Source organism: Haliotis rufescens, unplaced genomic scaffold (genome assembly GCF_023055435.1).
Source record: "Haliotis rufescens isolate VD_foot unplaced genomic scaffold, xgHalRufe1.0.p SCAF_5, whole genome shotgun sequence".
NCBI lineage: Eukaryota > Metazoa > Mollusca > Gastropoda > Lepetellida > Haliotidae > Haliotis > Haliotis rufescens.
The window spans coordinates 22,165,916-22,179,219 of record NW_025964223.1 but is presented as its reverse complement, the minus strand read 5'-3'; the positions used below and the strand labels follow the sequence as shown (position 1 = coordinate 22,179,219).

The 13,304-nt window shown below is 40.5% G+C and overlaps 1 protein-coding gene across 2 annotated transcripts in view; it reads right to left on the bottom strand.

Moving 5' to 3' along the window:
• LOC124111911 (zinc finger C3H1 domain-containing protein-like) overlaps window positions 1–13,304 on the bottom strand; it is a 107,840-nt gene that overhangs the window by 2,044 nt on the left and 92,492 nt on the right. For both annotated transcript variants that reach the window (XM_046471820.2, XM_046471828.2), the window contains 4 exons: window positions 12,479–12,586; window positions 4,894–4,998; window positions 1,410–1,679; window positions 247–348 (listed from right to left, as the gene is read on the bottom strand). In XM_046471820.2, coding sequence (XP_046327776.2) covers window positions 247–348; window positions 1,410–1,679; window positions 4,894–4,998; window positions 12,479–12,586 — 585 coding nt within the window. The remainder of the gene's footprint in view (window positions 1–246; window positions 349–1,409; window positions 1,680–4,893; window positions 4,999–12,478; window positions 12,587–13,304) is intronic.

Below are 13,304 nucleotides of genomic sequence, written 5' to 3'. Positions count from 1 at the left end.
ATATATCAGGTTTAACAATATCAGTAAAATTAAAAAATGAATATTTAGGTGAGATTTCAAAAGTGAAAAACAGAATTTCTATTCATGAGTGTTAAACTTAAGGGGTTGGTTTTTTGAGGAAAGGGAAACAGTATCTTAATCTCGGAACCAATACTTTATAATACACACACAGAGCTATGACAAGAATGTATGGGGCTACTGTATAATACGAAGCACACTGTGTGCGGAATCCCTGCTGCAACTCACATCTTCCACAGATGGACACTGGCCACTCCTTCCCACAGCAGTGTGTTGTAGAGACTGCGGGCACGCTGGTACTCCTTCCCAAGCACTGCCTCCTCCACACTCCTACAACAGTCAGTCACACTCAGTACTTCTCAATATGAAGACAATCCCAGTACACATCCAACTTAAGCCTAGAAGATCCATGTAACCTTTCTAGCAGAGTAACATATAGTCCCTGGTTAAGGTTAAATCAAAATAATCTCAAGGGCAGGAAACATATACCGTACTCACACAGGTTTGTACATACTATGTTCATCCATCATCTGTGAATAGATTCTACTGTATAATGTCGTCACTATTTTTAACTGACAAATTTTACATTGCACAAACAGCAATAGTTCTCAAGCAACATGTGCTACAGTCTTGTGCTACAGTCTTGCGACCATCTATTCTCATCAATGTAATGGTATGGTTCATTCATGGAAAACCATGTGATGATCTGGGATAGAATAGGTCTTCAGCAACCCATTCTTGCCGTAAAAAGCGACCATGCTTGTTGTAAGAGGAAACAAACAGGATCAGTTGGTCAGGCTTGCTGACTTGGTTGATGCATGTAATCATATCCCAATTGTGTAGATTGATGCTCTCGATGTCAACCATTGGATTGTCTGATCCAGATTCAATTATTTACAGACCGCCGTCTGAATGTTGCTGAGTGTGGCATTAAAAAACAAACATTCATGGAGAGCGAGTGAGTGAGTATGGTTTTAAGCCGTTTTTAGCAATATTCCAGCAATATCACGGCGGGGGACACCAGAAATAGGCTTCACACATTGTACCCATGTCAGGAATCGAACCCGGATCTTCGGCGTGACGAGCAAACGCTTTAACCACTAGGCTACCCGACCGCCCCACATTCATGGAGAAACTCAAGTACAATACAGCTGGTCATCCATGTTGTCATCTATCACAGCAAAATGCAAACTTTGTTCACCTGAACACTTGTCAACTAAGAATGTCGTACTGGCTCAAGTTATTCAACTATCACTTTCATATCAAAATAATTCCAAGGCGATATGAATTTCTCATCATTTTGCAATGAAAATGAAAAAACATATATACTTGCATAGAGATCACTCTTACAAATTAGATCAAAGACAATGATTTGTGGCCATCAGACTCACCTAATGACGAGGTCAACATTTGAAGGCATTATTTCGACAAACTTCTCCAGAGCAGCCAGTCTTTCCTCTCTGGACATCATGGTGAGGTACGTGTGGATCATCTTGTTGACCTGACGATAGTCCCTCCAGGTAGCACCATCATCTGAGAAGGGGACGGGGAACTTGGTGGGAACAGTTGACAAACTCCGTACCATCAAGTCAAATACCTCACGCAGGCGCACATCACTGCTCACTGCACCCTCTAGTTGCCGGTGATGGTATTCCAGGTAACTAAATCCACAAACAAACACCCTCATCAGGAATAAAGGTAACACATGGTAAAGCTGGAAAAAAAGGTTGCTTTCATGATTCTATTCTATGACACAAATCCTACTACACGAGTCCTGTCTTCAATGACCTACAATAACAAGCCTGGAAAAGGAGAAGTTCATTTTACAACAGTTTTGAAAAATATTCCACATCAAAAATATCTTGCCTCTGATGCTATTTTCAGATCTATATTTTCTGAGTGAGTGAGTTCCTATTGTTTAACACATGTTCGCGATATTCCAGCTTAACCCGTCAGAAGATAAATAATTGAGGCTGGGCCAGACAACCAGTGGTTGATAGCAGGAGCAATGATCCATGACATCATCAGATCAGCTAGGTCACATATCATTACCAACCGATAATTGTCTGAAATCAGCACAGTGATTAAGTCAGACACTCATTTATTAAGGAATCTTAAGTCTCAAGGGGAAGAGAACAGGAAATATATACACAGGGGTCTGTAAGAGAGACTACCTAACTAACACAATGAAATATGTCCCTTCCTAAACACTGCATCATTCTATAGGAAAAATATTCTGTGTGATATTGTCAGTATCAGGTTATGGTACATGCCCCAAGGTGCTCAACCTCGAGGTAAGCACAATGTCTGACAGAACAACCCACAACCACCACCATGTCTGTAAGACACAGACACAAGCCATCAGTGGTGACAAGGCTCTTGTGATTCCTTGCACGTTTCCTGCCACCCTCTCTTGCTCTCCTTCCGTTGTTGCGCTAATCCTTTTCTGTTTGCGCTAGATAAGATTTGGGGATTACTTAAATTGATCCAAGTGTTTATTTACTAGGTTTTTTATCAGTCTCCCATCTAAAGTTTCATTCACAAGAGGTTTTTATTATTCTTTGGCCTCACACCTCTGAGCTGACTAGAATCAAGAATCACTAATGCTGGGTACAATTGTCAGCTCCTCATGGGAGAATCATCTCTGACCTTAAATTGAAGGTGCGAGGATAAAGGCATTATTTGTATGATAAGTGTACACCCCTCACCACTAGCTTTAATTGACATATTAAGACGGATCGGGACAGAAGGCTCTACATAAATAAAGACTGGGGTATTGTGTGCCTGCATCTTGGTTAACCCTTTCTGGGTAGATACAAATCTAGGAGGATGAATTCGAATGAACAGTCCTCTCCATATCCCAAGGAACTGCAAAAATTTCAATTTAAGAAACCAATGCATACTGCTTTGAACATAAGTATATATCCTGTTCATTTTACTTACAAGTGGAATGCCTTTATTACACTTGTGAGAGAAGCTTGTATGAAATTTATCAATAACTGAAAATATATAGTAATTTTGATGACAATGAAAACTACAATGTTTTAACTATGTAAAAAGACAAACTGCTTTTCTACTACTGTATTATTGGGTAAAACATATAATTTTCATACCAGATGTTGATATTTGTTCTTCTTGAAACAGCTGCACATATGTGTAGAACATCACAAGTGTTAAGCAGCAAGTGAAATTAATTTTAAATGTTTAGAGCATAAAATGGGTACAATGAGACCGACATCATCCCAGATAAACACGAGTGGAGTTCAAACCCATACAGAAAGGATGAGGTGATGTACCTACATGCTTATTGGTTCACTGGTATATAGTTCAAGCAGTTGCGTTTTTTTGTTTTTTTTGTTTGTTGTTTAACGCCGCACTCAGCAATATTCCAGCTATATGACAGCGGTCTGTAAATAATCAAGTCTGGACCAGACAATCCAGTGATTAATATCACGAGCATCGATCCACGCAATTGGGATCGATGACATGCATCAACCAAGTCAGCGAGCCTGACAACCCGATCCCGTTAGTCGCAACCTACGACAAGCATAGTCGCCTTTAACGGTAAGCATGGGATGCTGAAGACCTATTCTACCTCGCATATTCACAGATGGTTACATTTGGAGACATGCGGATGAGCTACAAGCACATTGCACAGAAAGACCAATAGTGGCTCAGTGATGATGAGGGCTGGCAAAACCTACAACTATAGGCCAGACTTATACCCATCTTAAAGTGGACCCATTGTCTATATAGTTGTCATTAGCTTCTTTCCAACAGGATAACGCTCACCCAGACAGCAATGACCTCAACGCCATTAAACACCTGTGGGATGAACTTGAACTAGAACTCTTTGCAATTCTGCAAGAGGAGAGGCTCCTGGGCTCTGTTCCACGAAGTGATCTTAGAGCTAACATCACTTTGTGGGACGGGGCCCTTATCCCAAGGGCTTCCATCAGGACCATCATTCACAGCAACCAATATGATGACAGGCAGTTGTCAGAGTCAACAGTGATCACAATTTACATTAATATTCACTCCTTATGTCACACATTCCACAACTTTTGCCACATATAGATCTTGATAGCTCAGCTTATAATCACCCATCATAAATTAATTCTACTGAAAACGTCTCCAAACACAAAAATTGTCATATTCTTGATGTTACATGGCAATTAAACATATCAGTGTCCTCCATACACCAAACAGGGTAACAACAAGTACTTTATTTTCACATCTTTTAGTATGAGAAGGCCAGGGACACAGAGGCAGTTATCAAGTGACAAAGGCCCTGACAGCAGTAAAAGGGTTATTAAGCCTTGTGTTATATTTGGGATCAGGCGTAACAAGGCGAGTGTGAGAGGTAGTGACAACACTAGGGGAGTGAGTGGGTGGTGGAAGAAAGACAAGTTGGACACAGTGCCATGTGTCCTGAATAGCTGCAACCACCACAAGCACCTGCCATCTCCACCACACATGCTTGCCCTGGTCCAACTCTTATGGAAGTAACACACTCTGTTCAATTTGCACAATCTTGTGAAAAGAATCAAGATTGCTTGAGGATGTTTTTTCCCCAAACACCAAATTGTATTTGATATCATGTAAGTATTCCCAATCTCAATAGTAATGCTAAGTATGCATGGGTGAACATTAATGAAAATAATATTCTAATAAAAAATATTATCCATATGGTTAGACTATTATCATCACCAAAATGTTATCAATGGCAGTGAATATACATCCCATCAGCAATTTTAAAACTTATTGTGGCAAATTCATCAATACAGATATACATCTAATTAAGCGATACAAGCGATAACATTTCTCAAATGAACGAAAAAATTGGCACACAATATGGAAAAGAAATACACATACTTGATCCAGAGAGTTTTGAGGTCCTCTGCCTTGTAGCAAGATGACAACACTGTCTCAAACACCTCCACACACTCCCGGGTGTCTCCCTGCAGCTCCAGCAGCACGCTGCAACAGCAACAGCACGGCAAAGTCACAGCAACAGCACACAATGTCACAGCAACAGCACACAATGTCACAGCAACAGCACACAATGTCACAGCAACAGCATAGCAATGTCACTGCATCATCACAGCAACGAGATGCTCAGGATGCAATAAAACATTTTCATCAAATGCATATCTAATGTACACAAAATACTCACAACATCTTGAATATTGCAAGCTGATAATACTAGAATGGAGATACAATAGTCAATGCAATTTGAATGTCGTAAGTCAGCATATCGTTGAGTGAGTGAGTGAGTTTGGATTTATTCCACTTTGGACAGTATTCCAGTTGTAGCACAGAGTGCCAGCTTGATGTGGGTCGAACGCCTAAGTATTATTTGTTTGTTGTTAAAAGTTTAATGACGCACTCAGCAATAATACAGCGGTCTGCAAATAATCAAGTCTGGACAAGACAATCCAGTGACTGATATCATGAGCATCAATCTACACAATGGGGATACGATGATATGCATCAATCAAGTCCTGACCACCCAATCCCATTCGTCACCTCTTTCGACAAGCATGGGTTGCTGAAGCCTATTCCAACCCAGAACTTCATAGGTTGAAAGTCTTAAGTGATTCATGACTTAGACATTTCTGCACTTTGGTGAAACATACAAACATGGGTATGGTGCTGACAAACCTCGAACCACAATCAAGGTGATATTGAAAATATTTACTGTCACCTTGGCTGTTGTCAGCTGATATTGTAATATGAATGAGTGAATGCATGAGATGGGTTAAATCACAGCATGAGTGAGTGAGTGAGTGAGTGAGTGAGTGAGTGAGTGATGTTTAACGCCGCTTTTAACAGTATTCCAGTTATATCACGGCGTGTCAGCTTAATGTGGGAGGAAAGCCCGAAGTGATGCAGGTCTTAGACGTTTACCACTTTGGTGAAACCCACGAGCACGGGTATAGTGCTGACAAACCTAGAAACATAATCGGGGCGAACCGGGATTTAAACCCACAATCATAGGTTTCTGGCGTGCCCAAGGGACGCAACTCTGCACAGCGAATCGCGGCGCCTTAGACGACTGGGCCACCTGTGCCCCCTTTAACCCTGAAGAACCAACATAATGATGTCAAGAATAGTACACAGGGTGGTTGCAATTAAGCATCCCTTTTACCTCCCGGAACAAGCCAGATTTCTGACCAGTAGATACATGATACTGGTCAAGTCCATGCATAGCTGAACCAGGTCCAGCGACCCATCCAGAGTTGGTATGACCAGAACACACACCCAGTGAAAGCCCTATAGAAGCTATGTCTGTAAGCATAGACCAGTCCCACACGGCACACAATTCAAGAGGATTACTTTTGTTGGTTCCATCAACATTGGGAAATTGGTGTATTCTGTATGGTGTCAGTGTCAAATGTAGACCATTGTTGGAGGTCTGTCCAGCATTTCCTGGTTCAGCCTTTGTGTGGAGGGGATAAGCAGCTTTTTCATCCTATGTAAATATGTCCAGTGGAATTAGTATACACTGTCTGACATTTTACAGTCAATACTCGTGGTGAGGTGTTTGCAGGTATTGTTAGTGGGATGTTAGAGTGTGATGAGGACATAGAACGTCAATTGGCTGAAGATTAAGTGTTATTTAAAGAGGTCAGCAGATTGTTGGATCATTAAGAGTTATGTCATCATCAACTGTAGTCCTAACATTATATAATGAACCCTGTGGGGATTCTGGGTGAGTGAGTGATTGAGTTGGGTTTTAACGCCGCTTTTAACATTATTCCAGTTATATCACGGCGTGTCAGCTTAATGTGGGAGGAAAGCCCAAAATGATGCAGGTCTCACACGTTGACCACTTCGGTGAAACCCACGAGCACGGGTATGGTGCTGACAAACCTAGAAACATAATCAGGGCAAACCGGGATTCGAACCCACAATCATAGATTTCTGGCGTGACCCAGAGATGCAACTTTGCACAGCGAATCGTGGCGCCTTAGACGACTGGGCCACCCATGCCCCCATGAGGATTCTGGGATAGAATAGGCCCCCTGCGACCTCTGCTTGTTGTACAAGGCTAGTCTGTGGATCAGGTTGTCCAAATCAGTGAGGTGCATCGTCGTACCCCAATGGTGTGGGATTTTACTCATAACATCAATCACTGGTTGTCTGACCTTGTTTTGATAATTTACATGCTGGAATATTGCTGAGTGCAGCATCAAACAACAAACAGACAAAACAACATATTGAACATATGTCTGGCACACTTACTGATACCTGTCATTCATACATCAACCCTCAAGGAAATCTTCTTCCACATTTAAAGAAAATGTTAGGAATTGTCAATTCAGGGAAGGCGAAAGGCGACTAAAGGGATCGGGTGGTCAGGCTTGCTGACTTGGTTGATGCCTGTCATCGTATCCCAATTGCGTAGATCTATGCTCATGATGTTAATCAACGGATTGTCTGGTCCAGACTCGATTATTTACAGATCGTCATAAAGCTGGAATACTGCTGAGTGCGGCATTACATAACAAACAAATAATTCAGGTAATAGCCAGCATTGATTTAGAAAGGATTTTCAATCAGGTGCTACTTCTTTTTAACATCATACTGGAACTCCTTATTTTGTTAAATTTAGAGTTATTTCAGCATTGCATTCAATGCAATTAGTGTAAAACTAATTTCAAAAAATAAAATAAGCTCATGAATTATGATGAACCTATATTGGTATTTTCCTCTTCCAATTTGAGAATTATCACAAACATTTGCCATTGCCCTATCGGTCTCTGAAGCAGGTTCTCAGCCTGACAAGTGAGTGCTTTAACCACTCAGGTACCCTACCTGCCATCATCAAAATGATGTACAGTATCTAACTCTGATTCAAGTGTCGTTTCAGATTAATATCACCAAGTTTCTACACAAACGTTTATTCCCCATTATCAACACCCATCCTCACTGACAATCATATGACATAACATGATCGATTCCTGACGATATAATACCATACTCAGAGAATACAAACAAGATGCACGACACTTGGTTAATCCCCCTTCAAGATTAAAGTCCTCTGATGTAATAGGTGACAGACGTGAATGTCCTAACATCAAGTCCAGTTCCTGTCTGATACACCTGAACAAGTAGAAACATCAGGACATTTTCCCAGCCCAGTAGGTCTCCCTAGCCACACCTCTCTATCAGCCAACTCTTCTGGATAAGGAGATAGTAATTAGCAGAGTACAATACCCTACACTGTCTCAGGTCAAGTCATCAGGTCAACTGGAGGATGGCCCCCTGTGGAGTCAGACAATCTCAAGCACCTACAATAATCTCCTTGCTTGAGACATTGATTATACTAATCTTTGAACAAACGTACAAAACAACATGCACAATTTGTTTGATAATACAGGTCTTTGACTTCGTGGTTTTGAATTCTTTAAACTTGTCTGTCTTTTCTTAGGGGAAGTATTTCAATACAGGATGCTGATATCAAGATTTAATACAATGTAGAACTTCTGAATAATTATGGGCCAAAGCATTTTTCATAGGTGTCAAAAGTGATTGAGCAAGCAAGCGAGCGAGTTGGGCTTACCACCACCTTGAAAAACTTGTTACTATGTTAGTTATACCATGGCACATAAGTGAGTATGGTTTTACGCCGCTTTTAGCAATATTACAGCAATATTACAGCAATATCACGGCGGGGACACCAGAAATGGGCTTCACACATTGTACCTATGTCAGGAATTGGACCCGGGTCTTCGGCGTGACAAGGGAACGCTTTAACCACCAGGCTACCCGACCGCCCCCATGGCACATAAGCTTGATGTAGCAGGAAAGCCCCAAGTGATGTAGGTCTTAACACATTTCCCACTTTGGTGAAACCAATGAGCATGAGCTATTAAATATGGTGCTGACAAACCAAGAAACATAATCAGGGCGAATATGGGGTTTCAACCAAAAATCATAGGTATGCGGCACCTTAGATAACCGGACCCGATTCAAAAAAGCAAGCTTAGTGCTAAGACAATCATAACTACCATACTTTGACATAGACTTCAGACTATCGAATTGCTAAGATCACTTTGTACAATGTGGCCCTGGTGTCAATAGAGATAGACTTTTATGAGGATACCCCTAGTTGGGACATTTCCTAATGCAGCTCTGTTGTCTGTAATAATGACTATCTACACATGACCGCTTGTCACTTTCTACCCCCGCAGTTCAAAATATGAGTTACAAATTTCCAAACAAAGCACAAACATAAAACATACGCTCCCTATGGTATCATTCGAGTACAAAAATGACAATGACAATCTACTTAGCAAATTAACACGTTAATGAAGAAATCAATAAATAATATTTAACTAAAACACTATCTGCATTTCTTAAAAAGTTAAAGTAACAGAAACGAAATCAGAATGTGAAATTATTCCAAAAGTGTTTCAACAAAATAATGACCGACACATAACTGATCCTAGATCAGTTCTAAGAGTTACATCAATCCACAGAAATCTAACTGTTACAACAGGTGCCTGTTGACATGTAACAAGACGCCGTGTAATGTTACAGTTAACATACAGTTGCCATGTTAATTGCAATGCTGTGTCTAGGTTCATGGCCACACCTTCCAAGGACCAATCCAACTGTCATCCTATCTCTGCTGCTGCAACCTGTCTGGCTGCTGACATTTCTTTTATCTCCATGTCCCCACATTTGGCCACAATGGGGATTATAATAAGGTCTACATTCCTGGACTACAATTAGCACTGGGACAAAAAGACATATTCCTCCCATTATTTGAATACTGTCGTGAACCGACTGCCCTGACATTTAACAGTTATTTCCCAAAAGTTAATATTTTTAGACTTGGCAGAAATATTGAAAATGCCATTTCTCAAATAACTTACAGGGGTTGACATTGTAGTCAACTCGAGTCCACAAAAAGCACCTAAAGACTTACAACTAAATGAAACCAAAGCAAACCGTTTTTATTTACCCGTACCAAATTGTCAATTTTTTTATGATTTCACATGAAGGGCATGATGCAAGGCACAGCTGAATACACTTGCAGTTCATAAAACACTTCTCAAAGGTTCAGTCAACTCATGCTGTGTAGCAGCGGTGGGAATTAATATTTTTAGTCTACTGGTCCTTAAAGTGATAACATACCCTTAAAATTAGCTAATTTCTTCTTATCCTTATGACACCTTAACTAATAGGCCGTTTGGCAAGGACAAAAAACAACAGGACTAGTGCCAATTTCTATCATTGGTCTAGTGGCTTATGTAACAATTAGACATGGTAAGAAGGAACTAACTAGTCTTTCCAAATTATTACTACCAGTAGTCATTGAAGGGAAGCCCTGTATAGCCCCGGCATACTTCTTTAAAAAAAAAATCAAAAAAATCAACAGGAATTGTTATTCCAATCCTCAAACCTAAAAAATATCTTTTTGTTTTATATAGATTATCAAGAACACAAAAAAACCTAAGTTAACCGCTTATAAAAATACATAATCTCTTATGACCCCAGTTTAAGATAACACACATCATCACTTGGCAGATCATTTCTTTACTATAGATCCCCTGTCACTACTTGTGGACAACCCACTCCCTCTTCTAGATACAGACTTATCATTGTGCCAGTGTGATGTCAGAGCAGCCTCCCTGTAAAGGGTGGACAAGGCAACACTGCACTTCACAACCCGACAGATGCCTGACAGATGTCATAACAACCTCTCAAGCACCCACTACAAGCTCCCAAGGGAAAAACATAATTGATTTTGTTTTCCCCTTAAATCAGGAATGATTTGTGAAAATATTTACATATTTGACAATTCAATATCCCTTTTCTAATTGACATGCCAGTGATGTGCTCATAATTGTGATCCAATGTTTATTGACATGGGCTTGCTGTCTTGTTGGTAATTAAAATACATGTTGTAACGGAATGTCAAAACCTTCCATTAATCATCTGTGCATACATGCCAACATTGTGCAATTATGTTGGTTCCATTCCCTTAGTCGACAACCACAAGTCCATCTAGTCCTCAACGCATCAGTACCTTCAACATCAATACAACAAACAACCCATTCTGCTGTTACAACAAATGTCAACATCATTTCATGCAAGTAATTGTTTCTGTACGTAAGTTTTTAAATACAAAATTGAAAATGTTGAAGCTGTAGATTTATTACACAACCCCAGAACAAGAGATTCTTTCTGATAAAAAAAACCTTGTAATATTCAGTGCAACTTGGACAACTTAAAGGGAGCCAGACTCAGCAATTCTTAATTTCTCTTTTGGTTGTTGTTCAATGATACACTCAGGTTACAGGACGCCAGTCTGAGATAATCGAGTCTGGTCCAGACAATCCAGTGATTGACATCATGAATATTGATCTATGCAATTGGGATACGATGATATGCATCAACCAAGTCAGCCAGTCTGACCTCCTGATCCTGTTAGTCGCCCCTTAAGAAAGAGCGTGAGTGAGTGAGTGAGTTGGGTTTAACAACGCTTTGAACATTATTCCAGTCATATTACGACATGTCAGCTTAATGTGGGAGAAAAGCCCAAAGTGATGCAGGTCTCAGACATTTCCCACTTCGGGGAAACCCACGAGCACGGGTATGGTGCTGACAAACCTAGAAACATAATCGGGGCGAACAAGGATTTGAACCCACAATCATAGGTTTCTGGCATGCCCACGTAGCATGGGTTGCTGAAGATCAATAAAAAAAAGGTGGGCCTTCCTTAACTTCTTTTGAGTTGTATATATATTTCATTTTCCAGCAGTTCTCGATTATCCAAATCATATGGGGACATTGTTTCAGCCTCAAACAGGGCACTAAGTACAATGCACAAGTACTAGACAAAAGTGCCTTTGTACAAAACAACCTTAGTGCTACGACAGTCGTAAGTCTATGTTAAGGTATGGGAGCTACGATCACCTTAGCGCTAAGATCGCTCTGTACAATGGCACCCTGTACTGCAAATAGCAAACAGATGCAGTATAGTCCTCCTTTAGGGAATGCCATCATCATACAGTCAGTCTTCCAAGGTGAGTGAGTGAATGAGCATGAGGGGAACCTGATGTAAGACTATGTCTCTTATGATGAGTATGGGAATGTTGTAAAACGCCAGTCAGCAATATTTCCAACTACATCACGACCTGTAAAATTATCAAGTCTGGACCCGACAAACCAGTGACTGAAAGCATGAGCACTGATCCACACAAATGATGTTTTATGAGATACAATCAGCCTAATCAAGGAGCTGGACCTCGATTTTAGGCAACTCTTAATGGAGTGAGTGAGTGAGTGAGTGAGTGGATAGATGGGTAGGTGGATGGAGTTTGGGTGTGTTTAGGCGAGTGGGTGAATGGAGTTTGGGTGGGATAAGGTGAGTGGGTGGGATTGGGTGAGCAGGTGTTAACCTGCTACATGAAATCCAAAGTAATCTCTAGCTTACACGTACCTGTATGTCAGCCAGTAGTATAACTTGTTTGCTTCTACATGTCCATTAACTTCTTTCTTCAACACCGGTGGCTTACTCTTGAAAGGTGCTGGCAGGCCCAACAGGGTGCTGCAAATATCAGATTGGCCAGTACATCTTTCAGTGTTGAAGGTGGAACAATCTTAATATTCTTGCTAGTGTTCTATCTCCCTTGAGCACCTGTTTGGCCAATGGCTGCTGACAACAGTTTACTTCTTCAAACTTTAGTATTCATTTTCCAATAGTACAGATATTACAGAAACCTGTAGTAATTTATTTATGGTTAACTAATACCCTCTACTCTTGTCACTCCCTCTGAACAAAAAATCACAAGCTATAACATCTTTAACAGTTATCAAGATGAGGTTGCTGCTTTGTAGTATTTGAAAGTAGGCTCCTATTTCAAGGACCCCAACCTTTCATACCTAATTTTCAAACACTGCTAAACATGCTATAAACAATGACATTTCTGCATTAAAATCTATATGAATCAATAAAGCGTTTCAGATTTGTTGTTTTTGATGATATACCGCTTCTAAGCCACATCATATCTCATACTGATAATAATAAAAATATTTTCAAACATCCCCATAACCATAACCATAAAAACATAATCTTCCTAAACCATTAAAGCCTGTCATCATGGCAGATAATATTCCTGGTTACATCCCCTAACTTGCCCCCGATGAAGTTTAGCATCATGCCATGATCAGTTTTATAAGTTTCATGGGGCCACCTTTCCCCCACGTGTCTCCATGTGCCTGACTGATCCCCCCACAGCTGTGTGTAATCTACTGCACAGTATCAC